The sequence below is a fragment of the Salmo salar genome, chromosome 03 (assembly GCF_965601325.2).
Source record: "Salmo salar chromosome 03, fSalSal1, whole genome shotgun sequence".
Lineage (NCBI taxonomy): Eukaryota > Metazoa > Chordata > Actinopteri > Salmoniformes > Salmonidae > Salmo > Salmo salar.
The window spans coordinates 57864239-57881376 of record NC_138293.1 but is presented as its reverse complement, the minus strand read 5'-3'; the positions used below and the strand labels follow the sequence as shown (position 1 = coordinate 57881376).

At 44.5% G+C, this 17138-nt stretch overlaps 1 protein-coding gene across 5 annotated transcripts in view; it reads right to left on the bottom strand.

The window, feature by feature from the left end:
- LOC106600871 (KAT8 regulatory NSL complex subunit 1) overlaps nt 1–17138 on the bottom strand; it is an 85359-nt gene that overhangs the window by 45973 nt on the left and 22248 nt on the right. For 3 of the 5 annotated variants that reach the window (XM_014192607.3, XM_045714964.2, XM_082973614.1), the window contains one exon: nt 6456–7833. In XM_014192607.3, the coding sequence (XP_014048082.1) occupies nt 6456–7744 (1289 nt within the window). In that variant the 5' untranslated portion in view covers nt 7745–7833. Of the gene's footprint in view, nt 1–6455; nt 7834–11903; nt 11983–17138 lie in introns of all 5 variants that reach the window. The other 2 variants (XM_045714965.2, XM_045714966.2) reach the window with 1 other exon arrangement.

Here is a 17138-nt window from a genome sequence, read left to right as displayed (position 1 = left end):
CTGGGTTGTGTCCTTTTCGGCACTAAATGGAAGTAGTAAAAGTGGAAGGGACTACCTGGACTTGTCCAATAATAAACACAGGTTCGTTTTCTGTTGCAAAACATGGTGTTACGTTGTGCCCTAATCAACACAACCCTGATGAGGAGAAAACTACGATCCAACCCCCAGGGTGTTGATGGGGGGGGTGAACCATATCCTACCATAAGCTCCAGAAAGCCATCCTGAGAAGGCAGGCGTGTTGTCGTTTCAATCCCAACCCATTAATCTAGTGGTGGTGCTGGTGGTAGCTGTCTGCTAATCCAGCGTGCTAGTAATCTCCAGACTGATTAAACAGAAGACTAATGCACCATGTGCTGCCCAACACTGCCTTTTTAAAATCAATATTGTTGTTGGAAACCTTCTGGTTAGATAAGAATGAACAATAAGAATGATTATCTATAATGAAAAAAAAAAAATATGCAGACGAAAGTATTACTTATAACAAGGGAAAAATGAAAATAATTGTTCTGTACACTTGCTTTGGGGCGAGCTAAAGTGGTCATTACGGATATTACAGATGGACCTGTAGTGTGCGAGAGGAGCATACGAGGGCCATTTGAGACACCACATTACTGTTGAGCACTGAGCAGCTAGAGTCAGTCCGGGTGGGGTTTTTTTCCATTCACTGCCCAGGGGTGCAGCTGAACAGGACCCAGGATATGGCGACATGTGGTGCGGATTGCGGAGAGGACACGTTGCATGGAAACTTCTAGAAAACGGGCTAACAAAAGAGCCTGGCGTCAGGCTGAGAGACTGATGAACAGGCACACCAGGTGAACGTATCAACACAAGCCAGGGAAAGAAGAGACAAAAGGAAGGCAGAAAGGAGAGAAAAGACCAACGGATATAAAGATGAAAACCACCCACAAAAAGAAATCCTAACCAACCAGCTTGCTTCGAGGATCCTGCGAGCTAACTGGCTAAACTGGAAAGCCAACCGAAAGGTCAGCAAGCAGGAAGGAACAAGGACGTAGTGGATCCATTTGTAAATGAGTAACTTGGGTCCTTAAATCACATTGACAAGGACTCTTGGCACGGCCCTGTGAAGCACACAGAATAATTGAAGGACAGGGCACAAAAAGCCTGTTTTTCCATAGTTTGGCTAAGAGCTTAGTTCCTCTCATGCTAACTAGCCTAATGTGGGCCTAGGCTACAGGTTTATGTGCCAAACGGCCATGCAAAAAAGGAAGCTACGCTAACATGACAGGAAACCCAAACAGTTGCAATTATGGCAATAAAACAGACAGAACCAATCAGGACTAAGCTCTCACACACCAATAACCTCAGGAAGAGGTCGGTAACCGCTTGAGAGCTTTACTTATTTAAAACCTTGACACACCTCAAAGTAATCTTTCTCCCAATTTCCTTGCCATTGTTTTGGTGCAGAAGAATATAAAATACGGTTTTGCACTTAAAAGAAAATTGGGATGACAAAAGTATTGGCACAAACGAATCTCACACTCAATTTGCAGGAGGTCGCATTCACATGCCCACCATCACTAAATGTATTTCACACCAAGTTTAGCATCAGTGGGAGGAAGGATAAGGACCTAGTTCTCCATATTGAATTTGAAGGGATTGAAGGAAGGAAAGTATTGCACCGAGACCATGTGAGAACGAGTTGCTGCAGACACGTCGACAGTACTATAATACATGAGGCTTTGTGGAGAGTCCCCATAAGATGAAGAGGAGCCTGTGAGATGTGAGCACAGATGTAGAGAGAGAAGAAAAAAAACACTACAAAAAATAAACATCCTGTTATCAAAAGGCAGTTGGTTTGCATAATGGGGGTTTGGCTAGGCTCAGGCATTTGAGACAGAGCTGCCACTTGGGCTGACAGGAGGCACTAGTCTCTGGAAGAGGCCAAAATGGAGCAGACAGCGGAATGCACCAGAAAAAGGCCTTTCATCATCATGAGTCAGTGCACTGCAGCACGAAGGCTGAAGGAGCAGAACATCAGAGAGCCAATATCAATAAAGCATCTTAGAGTAGGAGTGCTGATCAAATATCAGTTTTGGCTCATAATGAATAAGATGGGGACAGATCCTAGATCAGCACTGCTACTCAGACGCTTTGTGGATAAGGGCACAGGGCCTACTAGGCCTATCCAGAGCCTACTAGGCCTATCCAGAGCCTACTAGGCCTATCCAGAGCCTACTAGGCCTATCCAGAGCCTACTAGGCCTATCCAGAGCCTACTAGGCCTATCCAGAGCCTACTAGGCCTATCCAGAGCCTACTAGGACACTTACCTGTGACCTGTCCTGCATTGCCAACATGCTCCTGTTGCTCCTCCCAAAATAACTCCAGGAGCAAGACGGTTGTTTTGACAAGGGAAAGGGGTTCACGGGGAGGAGAAAGGTCACCAGAATGCACATCATTCTCATCGTAACAGTATTTCACAAACATATTAAGCCTGTGGATGAGTAGATATGAATCTAAAAACAACCCCAGTTAGGTAGAACCGAAATCAACAGTTCATAGAACCGTTTTATTCATGAATGCATCATATTTAGGCCTAGTGGGTTATGGGAGTGAGTGAAACAGTTGGAAGGCAGCCAAAGGTTAATGATTACAAATGGAGGATATAAGGCCAACCAACAGGGCCTAAAATGAACACAGGCTACATGCCAAACGCGGGTAGATTTTGGCTTTGCCGGGAAAGAACGTCTAATTCACCAGCCACGTTGGCGCGTGGTAACAGAGTCAAGTATGAGCACAAGTTCGAGTTGTGCGTTGTAGCAAAATAAATGGTCTAATTTACTTGAATGACTTCTAAACTGAGACTTTGTCCTCGTGTTTCTTACCCATTTACATAGTTTTGTTCACAAGCTTGGTTGCTTTTCAATGTTTGAGTTTGCTCCCACAGCTAACAAAAAGAGACATCGTTGGCCTCTACTAGTGACATTGTAGCAGGCACAAGCGATGACTCGAGTGGCCCTGTTACCAAGGTAACCTTAAAGGAGGAGCAAAACATTTGATAAAATACTCAGGTCACAGAATATTTCATTAAATTGAGCAACATACCACATTACTTCTTACTAGTAATACATTACTTGTTTTAGAAACATTACTAAGCATGCTCATCCGTTTTTCTCTGTGTAACTAAGGCAAAACAAATATTTTGGCTGGTAAAAAAAATACCAAAAAATAAAAATGAGTGGCTTGTAGATTACATTTTTTATTTTATTTTTATTAACCTCCCACAGTGGCTGGCATACAAAAAAATGTTTAGGCCCTGCCAACCAACCATCAAGCCCTCCAATAGAACCCTCAATGATGCTAATGTTTACATAAGCTTTGTTGTGTCACTATGACATGTACAAAAAGGCCACACACAAACAAGCAGACTCGTACACAGAGACCCTACTCATCATGTGACACACAGACATCAAAAGCAGAACGGTCATTCTGTGTCAAAGACAATTATTGGGTTGTAAAATGAGAGCAAATCAAAACAAGACAATTTCCCTGCTTTTAGATTTTCACAAGGCGTTAACACCCCCGCCGGAGTGTTAGCGTTGCACTGTATACCGAAACGGCAGAACCTTTTTGATACTAGAACATGAAAAACTGTCTGGAACTAGAATTGTTACTTTCGGTACTTTGTCAAATGTGTCTCGTGTCATCTACTGATTGAGAGAGAACCACGTCTGTCTATCAGCACAGCCGATGTCCCCTTATAGTGCGAGAGCACCGCGCCTGCTCCATTGCTAGCTGGGCTGCACCCCCACTTATGCTGCAAAGAAGTTAACACAATTGAATAATGCAACACGGTATGTAGACATTCTGAAACCGTTAATTACTGTTCACAAATATATAACCATTACAACACTTCACAATGCAAGATGATACCGGTAGCTTCCAGCTTTGTAGGCTAGCTTTCCTTAGTAGCTTTCAACTGAAGCTAACATCAATTCACTGCCCTAGTACCTTGTTTTTGATAATATACAAACCATAAAGCAAATATATTGCTGATTTCAACACGGATTGTCACCAAAAACGGTTCATTTTCTTCCTCCTATGGGCCCCGCCTCAAGCCTCTCAATATCATCTTTGCTTGAGCCTCGAAATGACAGTGTGTATGACATCATGGGTCTTAAAGACACAGCACACTTTTATATCATATTGGATGATATATAACCTAACTATGACAACTATGACGGTCTCTCACACACGCAAGGCCCGTCCTCCACCGTCTCTCCCGCTGTATAAGCTCTGGTTAATAAAGTAGCTTACAAATGGACTTCTCTGCTGCTTCCCGAACTTGGATCCGACCATGTCTATACGCAACTGGTGGTCCTCGGGTTGGTTCGGGTCTCTATATTGAAAAACGGATTTATGCATTTTTGTCCGGGTGGGAAAGCCCCAGGTCCATTTCAGAACAGGTCCAAGTTTTTAGACCTCTACTTGAGAGGCCCAACATAACAACCGCTGTCACAACAGACAATACCAGGAACATTGTAAATGATGTCACAGAAACTGGACTTAGGCCACAAATAGGGTGCTTTTAAATTTTCTGTATTTAGCCAAATAAACAAACTTACCTATTAACTGTTGGCTTTTAATTTTCCTCCTGTACCTTAACCACAAAACGCACTGAACCGTGGGTTTGGTACACCACTACACCCCTAGTGTATTTACGTGTGTGTCAGGACAAACACGGCGTGCAGATAGACAGACAGATCACACAAATCAAACCTCAGGGGGTTGCTCAGAGCCAAATGTTAAAATGACCTTACAGTGGTTGCATCAGCACCACCATAGTGACTTCAACTGGTCTAGAAATAACAAGCTTTCTTTACACAAGACACAACAGACATCCAGACACACACCAAGGTGGTACCATCAACAAGCTGCCAACCTAAACTATGAAAAGCAGGAATAGGTCTGTGTGGTGAGTTAAAGTGTTTGCAAATATGTTCTCTGTTCATCATGTAGAATGTTACAGAAGTGGATGAGTCATGCCCAAGAAAGAAAACAGTGCCCCCCCCCCCCCCTCTCTCCGTAAGAGGAGCGCCCTGTCACTTCTTAAAGGTGCAGGCGCCCCTATTTTCTTCTCCCACACGGACAGTCAAACAGAGACTGTAAAAAACAGCAGCTGTGTCATCATGCTCTCTCTCACTATAATCTGGCTGGAAGTAAGCCTATTTGGTCTTACGCAATTCGCCATGTGACCGACCAACTGCTTTCATCATGCCCGAATGTAGGTTATCCCTCATACCGCCGGTCCGTCTTTAGCTTTAGTTCACAACATTCAAACAAGGCCTCTGTGACTCTGACCCACAGTCAGGCTCACGCTGAGTCCCAAATAGCTCCTTATCCGCTACATAGTGCACTACTTTTGATCCCAGCCATATGGGCCCTGGTCCAAAGTAGTGCACTATATAGATTGGTTAGTGCCCATGGGCCACGCACTACACACAATAACCAGTGGGCCTTGTGGAGCTGGAATCAGAGGAAAGCCGCAGGGCTGAGTATAAAAAGAGCCAAACGTAGTGCCCACATGTTACTCAACCGAGGATCATAAAGAAAAGGCCAATCCAACTGAATAGGAACATCTAGCATAACCAGCAACAGCTAGCCAACACTATTCAAAAGTTAAGGTAACATGAAACAAGGTAGGACCAATACTGAATACTTCAGGGTGGATTGTCCACACACTCCCACATTATTTCATCCATCTCTGGATTAAAATCGACTCCTGCGATGATCACATTTATGGAGTCAACTAGCAAAAGATCAGCAATATCGGACATAGGATAACAACCGCACTGGAATTAACCTAACCTGGGGGCAAGATAGCTTCTTCCGGATATCTCTGCCTTCACTTCTTTGAAAACGGTGGTTTCTTAGACCCAGGCTTATCCCTGAAGACATGAAAGTGTGTTTGAAGCAGAGGACGGCACCGCACCATCAGAACAGAAGAGCCTTCTATTAAAACAGTTATTTTTTATTCACTTTCATTACCCATCACTTCATCAGGGTCACCTTCCACGAGGATGCAAGCCACATCCTCATGAACACAGGACCAGGAAGACGTAGCGCGCGGGCACACGCTTGTATGTAACATAAGTGGACCTGGATTATGCTTCCTTTCAGCAGCAGAGAGTGGTAACCGGAGATGAACCCTGAAACTGGCAGTGTTTCTCTGCTAAAACGAGACTACAGATCCCCAGTGGCTAACAACCCAACAAGCCAAGCCAGGATGGAGTCCCCCCCTTTCACTCACTCAAGCATCTTTGTATTTTCCTCTACTTCAGTCTCCGACTCCCTCTCTTTCTCCCCATCCTAAATGCCAATTTAGTCAACATTACTTCATTCCAAAAGGCACATTCCACTCTTTCTTATCCAATTAAATTGTCTGTTAAACAGGGGGGGGGGAAAAAACACATTTTCCTTTTCTCCAGGTACTTACAGAGAGATGTGTCGCTGCTCGATGTCCACCCTGGTGAGCTCGTCCTCTTCCACGTCCGTCTCTCCTCCGGAGCTGCTCTCCGTGGCGTCCGAGTCGAAGGCACTCTCCGTGGACCTCAGGTTGGTGGTTCCGCTAAGAGACAGGCGCTCCAGCTCCGCCGGTACAGAGCCGTCCTTCAGGAATCGCCCAAGCCCCTCCCTCTCCTGTGGGGTGAGGGGGGCGTCCTGGCCTCCTCGTCTCCCGCCAGGTCGGAGGGCATCCAGTGGTCCCAGGGTGCTCTCCAGGAGCCCCCCCAGCTGCTGCTGGACATGGTGCTCCACCTGCTTGGCCTGAACCACCTGGAGGCGCTTCCTCAGGCGCCGCAGACGCCCCTCGATCTCGCCCTGCCGGCTCTGGCTCTGCTGAGTCCGCTCCTTAACATCCACTCCAAGGCTGCCCAGACCCAGAGAGGTCTGTCGGTCCGTTGGGGAAAGGGATGATGTGTCCGTGACCAGCGATGGTGGCCGTTCTGAGGGTTTGCTGTCGGGGCAGTCCATGGGGGTGTTGGTGGAGGCTGCGGGGGGTGCTGGCTGTTCAGGGTTTCCAGCAGGGTTGTAGGACAGTCCTGTGGGCTGCTGGTGCTGCCCTCCCCCGTTGAGAGGAGAGTTTCCTCTAGAGGCAGCTGTGTGGGGTTGGGGCTGGTGCACCGGGGAGTCCAGTCCATGTCCAGCAGGAGGCCTGTTATTACCTCCATTGACCGCTGTCATACTGTCCCGGTCGCGGTCCGCCCCGTTTTTGGCCAACTTCTTGGCCACGCCGTTGACCGGTGGCGGCGAGCTTGACAGGGCAGGGGGACCACCTCCTCTGCTGTTACTCATGATGCTCTTCAGCTGCTCCTCTGAGAACTCCAGTGTCTTATGTTTCCTGGGCAGGAAGCTGGGCAGAAGGCCGTGTTTCTGTAGCAGGACGCCTTGCAGCGTCAGTGACTCATTAGTAGAGGGAACGGACGTCACGTCCGAGCACAGGTACGACGCCACCAGAGGCTGTAGTTTCCCAAGAGGTGTGGAAGGAGCCTCGTTGCCTCGCGGCGACTCCTCCCTCCCCTTACCTGTGATGGACCCCCCGTGGGGACCGCGCTCTTCAGAGGCCTTGCGCTTGACGGCGCCGTTGCTGGAGACGAGGATGTGACTGGTGCCGCCGCTGCTCTCCACGCCGCTCGGGGAGAGGTTGGAGGAGGGCGGAGCCAGTTTGAAGCGGATGCGGTGAGCTTCGGCCGGCGCGTCGGTTAGAGCGGGCGCCATCGCAGCCATGCAGCACAGGGAGGGGGCGGGCGAGGGGGCCTCTCCCGGTGCCGAGGCCAGCTCCACACCACCCACCTACCGCCTCGCCAGAGGACAGCCTAGGAGAGAGGGGGAGTCAAGAGATCTACATTAAAAACACAGCACAACATCCATGAGCCATTTCCAACGTTCACACTTGATAAATCATCATTCACTGTCATCCAAACCAAGAGCATTCCATGTAACTCTTCAAATTTGCCCATAGTAGTCATAATGATCTGGCCCTAATGCCACATTACTACTCTGCAAGAAATCCGGTTGCTGACAGACAGTGAAGCTTTTATACATATGAACTCCGACATCAATTACATGTTTCTGGAGCACAGAGGAGCAGGTGCGTAGATGAAACCATAGCTGGAGGATAGAGAGTGAAGCGGGGGGTTAATTTACCAGCAGTACTACATTGAGAGGAGCTATGCAGCTTAATTTATGTCTGCGTGGGACACAGGAGGGAACAGCTGATCTCACCAAATGTAGGTCAGAGCCCTAGCTGGAGCAAAGGCCTACCAAAACGCATCCAGACAAGGGGGATTTCAGCAGCCGATCGGGTAGGTTAACAGGATTTTTAAAAAAAAGAAGGAAGGAGCAGAGTGATGGGAAAAGTACCCTACCAGGGGTAATTTTCAAAGTATTTTCCTGAAGCTCAGATGGGCTTTTTAGACCCCATAGCCAAACTATGCTCACCATTTCAATGTGTAATTTGGTTATATGTTGGCAGGCTGCCTGGCTAATGTAATTCAAGAACAAGGGAGGGTATAGACTGAGGAGAAGACAGGTAAATCATAATGGTGGAAGGAAAAATATGCAGGTGGCTGGCTGGCTTTGCAAGTGCAAATTATACTAGCATGATTCTAACATAACTGCTCAATAGAAAAATCTGTGAGTAATATTTCTAAGAAATGTTCAGGTCATGAACACACACAGGTCAGGCTGACACGACATGAAATCACTATTCATTTTCTGAGAACACAGAGCGAGAGAGCAGACTTGAGTGTTATGTTCTAAAAGGGTGCCGTGCTGTAACACTGCAGATCCAAAGGGTGTGGTGATGGATGGCACAGGTGTTAGGTTACACTGTGTAGCTGCGTAAAAGGATAGGCTACATGCTCCATCATTTCCTATTAGATTAGATTATTTTTTTTTTATCACTAAAAGGCAGCGTTATGCTCAGCTTTATAACATTTGTCTACAAAGAATGCAATAATGTAAAGCGATGCAATAATGTAGAGAATCACGTAGGCTTGTCTTACGCAAACGTGTAGCCTACGACTTTATTAGAATGCAAAAACAATGTCCATGTTTCATCTTCAAGATAAATGCAAAGCATTTACTGGGCTATTTGACCCAGTAAATCAGGCATTCAAACTATTCCCACTTCCTGGGTGTAAAATTCCTTTTTCAACTTGACTCAAAAAATTTTTTTGCAATACTGAATGTTTCTCAACAGGGAGGGTGTTTTATTAACAGTACCAAGTAAATGAGGAAATATTGACCTGTGTCCCTGAATGACACTCCATTCAATATTACTTAACAGCTGCACTATTTTAAGCAACAGCGCTAGCAAGCAGAAAGGCAAGAAGCTCCTAAAAAGAAACTGAAAATGCAAATAGAAACACCTTAAAAATAAGGGCAGCTGCTACGAACTGACGAGGGGAGGAGAGGCATATGTTATATTCGTCCTAATCTTGTGATAATGTTTTACTCAAAATGCCTTGCGTGTGACGGCCATGGATGGGCTGGGACAAGCTGGGACGTGGAGCTGCTGCAGTAGGGGGGAGGGGAGAGGTGTGAGGAAACAAGTTGTCCCCCATCTGGCCAACCACATCTTACTGGACAGGATAACACTGACAACCAATCGAAGCCGAATGACAGTCAAGGCAACCAATTGGATGGTTCTGCATGATTGCTAGGTGGGGAATGTTGAACAGCAATGCAGATTAGGGCATATCTCCTCACAACATTTTGAGGGAAAATGTAAGGGAGAGAAAGAGTGAAAGAGGGGGACGGGAAGGCCTAAGTCATTTGATTTTCTCTCAAGCCATTTCTGGAAGCACTTTTCAGAAATGCTCTTTTGTGAGTTGTTTTCCTAAGGCTGCTTGCTCCCCCATGTTGCTGGTTGAGTGGGGAGATGGCTTAAGTAGTGAATAGATTCTAGAACATTCTGGAGGGGTATGTTTATTTGACATGCATGAGAGGGTCAACTTCCACTGTGCTAATCTGAACCCATCATCTGTACTGCTGCTACCATATGATGAGTGGTCAGGTGGGGGGGTGGAAGGCCCCACATTAAAAGGAGGGATGGAGTCACTCCAGTTGTGGACAGGGTCCCAGGTGTTCATTTTTGTATGGACACACACGTGGTGCGCCATTTGTTCACCCGCACCAGCCGGCAATTGCTAACCCATCTGCAACCACCTGACTATATGTGATAAAGTGAAAGAGGCCTGCACCCGACCCTAACCCGCTAACATATCAAATGTGCCGTGGGCTACAGTCCGAGACGGCAGATTGTTCTTTTGACATAGGGTGCAGGATTTTTTTGTTGCATTATTTAGACATGTTTCTGCTCATAATTTCCAACATTTTTGGTAGGCTGTTAGTCAGCTTGTCTATAATTAGATACACGCTGCTTCTCTTCTGTCATTATACAGTATGCTGCCCTAGAGTACTAAATAAACCCTTGCTCACCAGAATGTCACAAATCGATAAGAGTGAACGCTTCAATCTAGTTGACGTTGGTAAAGTTCTCGGTCATCTCGGATTCTTTCGCGGAGCAGAACCTTTTACGGACCGGGGGAGAAAATGCTACGTTTGACCGATTGTAAGGAAACAGAAAGCTGTGAAAACAACCTAACATGTTTCTGCCAAGATTTCAGTTCCTTCTGGATGCATATTTGATGTGGCTGAAATACTATCAGCTCTTATGATGCTGATGAAGATAGATACCGTCTGTAGAGGTGCTAACAGCGCATTTGCATTCTCTCAAGATGCTGAACGAAATAAATCATATTTCTCCACTCCTGTTCCCTAGTCAAAATGTAGCCTACATTTGGTGCATTATTTTACTGCAAGAAATGCCTTATTCTGCAGGAGTTAATATTAAAGCTATGCGAGGTTATAGACCTAGTCAGTGTCCAGATTTCATTTTCTATTTTACCCATCTGAACAGTAGGCTACAGTTCCCTTGGCGTGCCATAGGCCTATTTGAAGTCCCCATCTTGTGACTGTCGAATTTATATAGCGCCTCACAATCGCCACACATAATCAAAATCGTTCCCAGTCTTTACTATACCCCCCTTTACTTTCAACTCTCCATTTTGCAGCTTCAATGTAGCCTATAAATAGCAGAATAATTATACATTGATGGACTTTGTCCAGGTATTCTTCTCTCTTTATTCAACCCGCCCGCCACCCATCTGCCCTTCCTCCGCACAACATTTCATGACCCTAAACCCGACCAACCCGCGGATATAACCGTGGGGACTGCGGGTTATGAGTCAACCCACGCATCGCACACAGTCTCTGAGGAGTTACTGTACCTTGGTATTGTGTCATGTCAAACTAGACACTAGAACCGTGCAGCTGTGTCAACTATCAACTGAGACAATAGTCAGAGCCAATGGCATAGCAGCACCTAGCAAGGCCAGGGCAGACATAAGCCTATTTAAAGGTGAAGGGAATGATAGATGTTTAATTAAAATGTATGTAGTTCTGTCCTTGAGCTGTTCTTGTCTATTGATGTTCTGTATTATGTCATTCTACATTATGTTTCATGTTTTGCGTGGACCCCAGGAAGAGTAGCTGCTGCTTTTGCGACAGCTAATGGGGATCCTAATATAATACCAAATACACGCTTGATTACCCAACACACACACACACACACACACACACACACACTACTCTAGGGATGGGCACGGTTAATCAAATATCCGGATATCCGAACGGACAGTTTGAATACTAATACTTGATTATTCATTTTTGGAGATTATTTTTTAGGCCTATTTTAACAATGAAAAAAGCTTCATGTAAATGATATTGTTGATGTTACACTGGTACACACAAGGACATACTATGACATTTGAAATGCTTAATTGAGTAAAACAAACTTTAGAATATAGTGTTTACTTACAGCGCATTGAGCTACTGCTGCTTCAGACGCAACGTGGCGTTGACAGTCATTCTTTACAGTTGTGCACTGTAAATGTACCCTACAGGACAAAATAATGGTTTTATTTTCAAGCTCATTTTCACTCCGATGGGCTATGGGTTGCGTTTTACATGAAAAGGTATTTTACTATTATAGTGCATTAAGCCCTACGGTCAGCCCTGACAACGGTATGCTATTTTCTCAACTTCAAACAACGATTAGCCTATAGGCACGCACACCAATGGCGAGCCCTCAAAGACCTGCTGGCACAAATCAATACAACAAAAATTATCACCAGAAAACTTTTGGGGGGAAACATAATCAGCTATATGATGGCAAAACGTCAGATATCTCTTTCACCGTTGCTGTTAGCCAAAAAGTACTACTATAGCACCCTGGAAACTACTGCACACTGTTTGGGACTCATTTATTACACAGATTATGTTGCAAAACAGAAGCAAATGTAACTAAACAGGGAGGAACGTACCTGAATTTGTCCAATATCAATTTGTTTTGGCTAATGATTACACCCCAGCTGTTTGCATTATGATGATTGGTCAATTTTTTATTTATTGCAAATACCCGGAAAATAAATATTGATAGTATTTGAACAGTGAAATAAAGCTCCTGCCCAAGTTACCCCCCACAAAATTAAAATCAGTGCAGCCTGCTCTTTCTCTTCACTGATGATGCGTGTGTTCAGTCTGCCTGTTGCAGGTAGAACATCCTAGCCTATTCATTGACGATAGGCCCTGTTTTACTGAAGTTACGAGACAGTGCGAGGCAAGAAATTCCAAAATACAGCATACTATTGCGAGATACAGCTTTTGATTGCCGATAGATAGAACCCTGCACTGTCTATGCCCATCTATACTGTGCCCCTCCCCTTTCAGTCCCTCGCTAGTTCACTGGGAGTGTTTATGGGAGTGTTTGTGTTCTCGGAAGTACAACTAATTAGTCTCCTCCGTTCCAAAAACACAAAATCTTATGAGTCGATTCTACTAAATGTCTTGGTAAACCACTGTATTTGACTGAGATAGTTTTGTTTTCAGGACAGAGTGGTCTGTGCACAGGCAGCTCAAGATTTGATTGACAGTTCTGGTTGTCTAGAGATAGACATTAATCCCGCTTCAGAAAAAGCATTACTTCACAGACAAGTAAAATGCTGTAGCGCACCCTTAGAAACAAACATGATGTATCCGATGCCCTGTCAAGGGTATGTGTATATGTATGTATAAAAACTGTGGTAGATGTATAACTTCATTGCCCGACCCTAGTGGTCACACATATGCACTGCTTGACTTGGACTGGACTAGGTGCCGGTACTGTTTATATTTTGGTGCAGGAGCTCCACAATACTTTTGAGCTAATATTGTATAAGATGTGCAGGAGCTCAAGCAGTAGAAAATGTGAGGTGCCGGTACTCTGCGCCGGTGAGCTCATGCTCAAGTCAAACACTGTACATACGTAATAGGACCATTATTCTGCATTGTGAATTGATGTGGAATATTATTTTTTTTTTTATTATAATTTTAATGGAAAACCAATTTAAAAAAAAATGGCAGTTCAATTTGTCACATCGATTGTCAGATCCTTGCTCTGTAGAGTGTAGCCTTTTTTGTCAAACTGGACTTTGGTTCCTTCAGAATATGTCCAGATACACCAACTCAAGCAGAGAAATTCACAGTGAAACTCTCATGAAAGGCTCTGACTAGAACCCTATTCCCTAATGGGCCCTGGTCAAAAGCAGTGCACTGTATAGGGAGTAGGGTACCGTTTGGGACGCACTATAGCCTGCCTGCAGCGGAAGCTATGTGGAGGGAAGAGCTAACCCAGCCACCTGCTAGAAGCACATTACTAATACTGCAGCCAGGTTCAATCTCAGTTCACCAAACCTCAATCAAATAATCCTTTCGCCATTCTCAGCACTACAGTAGAAAACAAGAAGGCTACGGTACAACCCCTCCCTGCTCAAATGTATGTGTTCACAATTCCCTGGGGAACGGACAGGGGTGTGAATGACAGTTTGATTCAAGTAGGGTTACATAAATTGAATGTACTTAGTAAAATTATTATGCAAATATGGCCCGAGTTACATAGAACGACAAACAAGATTCATCTAATAGCCCAAAACTGTCAGTATGACAAGAACAACTTGGCACTTTGTCTACCAGAGCTGCCAGTTACCTTTTGTATCAGCTACTGCAGGCCCAGGGTTTCTTAATGGGTGCTTTCCCAAGTGTCTCTACATAGAAAAACATTTAATCAACTTAAGCCTTTGAGAGGCAGCAGGGAGGGACAGATATGAGGGAGTTAGGCTGTCTGGGGAAGTCCCGTCCTACACTCTCCAAACGATGTTACAGTTTGGATGGAGTTAAGAAAGAGAACACTGTTTTCCCATTCAAGGGAGGAAATAATTGTATGTTGACCAAACTTGACATACGCATGTGCTCACAGACACATATGCACGCACACACACACACACACACACACACACACACACACACACGAGTAGGCTGAAACAACTTGGGCTGTCGCTCAGCGTCACACTCATAATAACCCAGCAGAGTAAAGATCCAGTGAGGGTTTGGAATGTAAGGTGACCTCCGTTGGGCTGTTGTGTCAGAAAGTGAGATCAGACTATGGCAATGACTCAGCAATACCTCACTCTACACTAGGCACCAACTAGACTACAGAGAACATTCTGGAGGATGTTTGATAAAACCAGGGTCAAAAGTAATGCCTATAGCGACTTAGGGTTCCAGTTCAGACGTAGATCAGGGATAGGGAGGAGGAACAGAGCACAGTCATACACCACTCATTCCAGACACCTCTAGCATGTTTATTCACAAGGTGATGTCAGAGACAAGGAGAAAGAGAGAAACAACGAAACATTCACAGCACACATTTACTCGTGACTTAGGCTAATTCCATTGCATACAGTATAGCCTGTTTTTAGCCTCTGGTAATTTCCATGTAAAAGCACCAACATGTGAAGTTCAAGTCAAATCTGGTTCCAAATGAAAGCTAAGAGTCTATATTTTTAACCTGTTAGGGCTAGGGGGCAGTATTGACACGGCCGGATAAAAAACGTACCCGATTTAATCTGGTTACTACTCCTGCCCAGTAACTAGAATATGCATATAATTATTGGCTTTGGATAGAAAACACCCTAAAGTTTCTAAAACTGTTTGAATGGTGTCTGTGAGTATAACAGAACTCATATGGCAGGCAAAAACCTGAGAAGATTCCAAACAGGAAGCGCCCTCTCTGACAAGTTGTTGTTCATCTTGGCTCTTTTTATTGAAGACTGAGGATCTTGGCCGTAACGTGACATTTCCTACGGCTCCCATAGGCTCTCAGAACCCGGGAAAAAGCTGAATGATATCGAGGAAGCCTCTGGCTGAAACACATTATCGCGTTTGGATAGTGGCTGGTCAGAGTACTCTGAGACTCACGCTCGTGCACGAGGGCACGAGATGTATTTATTTTCTCTCTCTTTGTACGTATACAGGCTTTCCCGGTCGGAATAGTATCTCTTTTTTAACGAGAAAAATGGCATAAAAATTGATTTTAAACAGCGGTTGACATGCTTCGAAGTACGGTAATGGAATATTTAGACATTTTTTGTCACGAAATGCGCCATGCTCGCCACCCTTATTTACCCTTTCGGATAGTGTCTTGAACGCACGAACAAAACGCCGCTGTTTGGATATAACAATGGATTATTTGGGACCAAACCAACATTTGTTATTGAAGTAGCAGTCCTGGGAGTGCATTCTGACGAAGAACACCAAAGGTAAATCAAACTTTTCTAATAGTAAATCGGAGTTTGGTGAAGGCTAAACTTGCTGGGTGTCTAAATAGCTAGCCCTGTGATGCCGGGCTATCTACTGAGAATATTGCAAAATGTGCTTTCACCGAAAAGCTATTTTAAAAATCGGACATATCGAGTGCATAGAGGAGTTCTGTATCTATAATTCTTAAAATAATTGTTATGTTTTTTGTGAACGTTTATCGTGAGTAATTTAGTAAATTCACCGGCAGTGTTCGGTGGGAATGCTAGTCACATGCTAGTCACATGCTAATGTAAAAAGCTGGTTTTTGATATATGAACTTGATTGAACAAAACATGCATGCATTGTATAACATAATGTCCTAGGGTTGTCATCTGATGAAGATCAAAGGTTAGTGCTGCATTTAGCTGTGGTTTGGGTTTATGTGACATTATATGCTAGCTTGAAAAATGGGTGTCTGATTATTTCTGGCTGGGTACTCTGCTGACATAATCTAATGTTTTGCTTTCGTTGTAAAGCCTTTTTGAAATCGGACAGTGTGGTTAGATTAACGAGAAGTCTTGTCTTTAACCTGTTAGGGCTAGGGGGCAGTATTTGCACGGCTGGATAAAAAAATTTACCCGATTTAATCTGGTTACTAATCCTACCCAGTAACTAGAATATGCATATACTTATTATATATGGATAGAAAACACCCTAAAGTTTCTAAAACTGTTTGAATGGTGTCTGTGAGTATAACAGAACTCATTTGGCAGGCAAAACCCTGAGACAGATTCTGACAGGAAGTGGATACCTGATGTGTTGTATTACCTTTAAACCTATGCCATTGAAAAACACAGGGGCTGAGGAATATTTTGGCACTTCCTATTGCTTCCACTAGATGTCACCAGCCTTTACAAAGTGTTTTGAGTCTTCTGGAGGGAGATCTGACCGAACAAGAGCCATGGAACGATGATGGCCCATTAGACACCTGGCGCGCGAGTTCATGTTGGGTACCCTCGTTCCAATACGTTATAAAAGAGAATGCATTCGTCCACCTTGAATATTATTCATGTTCTGGTTAAAAAAGGCCCTAATGATTTATGCTATACAACGTTTGACATGTAAATATATTTTTTCCCCTCGTTCATGAAGTGAAGTCCGGCGGGCTTAGATCATGTGCTAACAAGACAGAGATTTTTGGACATAAATGATGAGCTTTTTTGAACAAAACTACATTCGTTATGGACCTGTGATACCTGGAAGTGACATCTGATGAAGAGAATCAAAGGTAATGGATTATTTACATAGTATTTTCGATTTTAGATCTCCCAAACATGGCGGCTAGTCTGTATCGCAACGCGTATTTTTCTGGGCGCAGTGCTCAGATTATTGCAAAGTGTGATTTCCCAGTAAGGTTATTTTTAAATCTGGCAAGTTG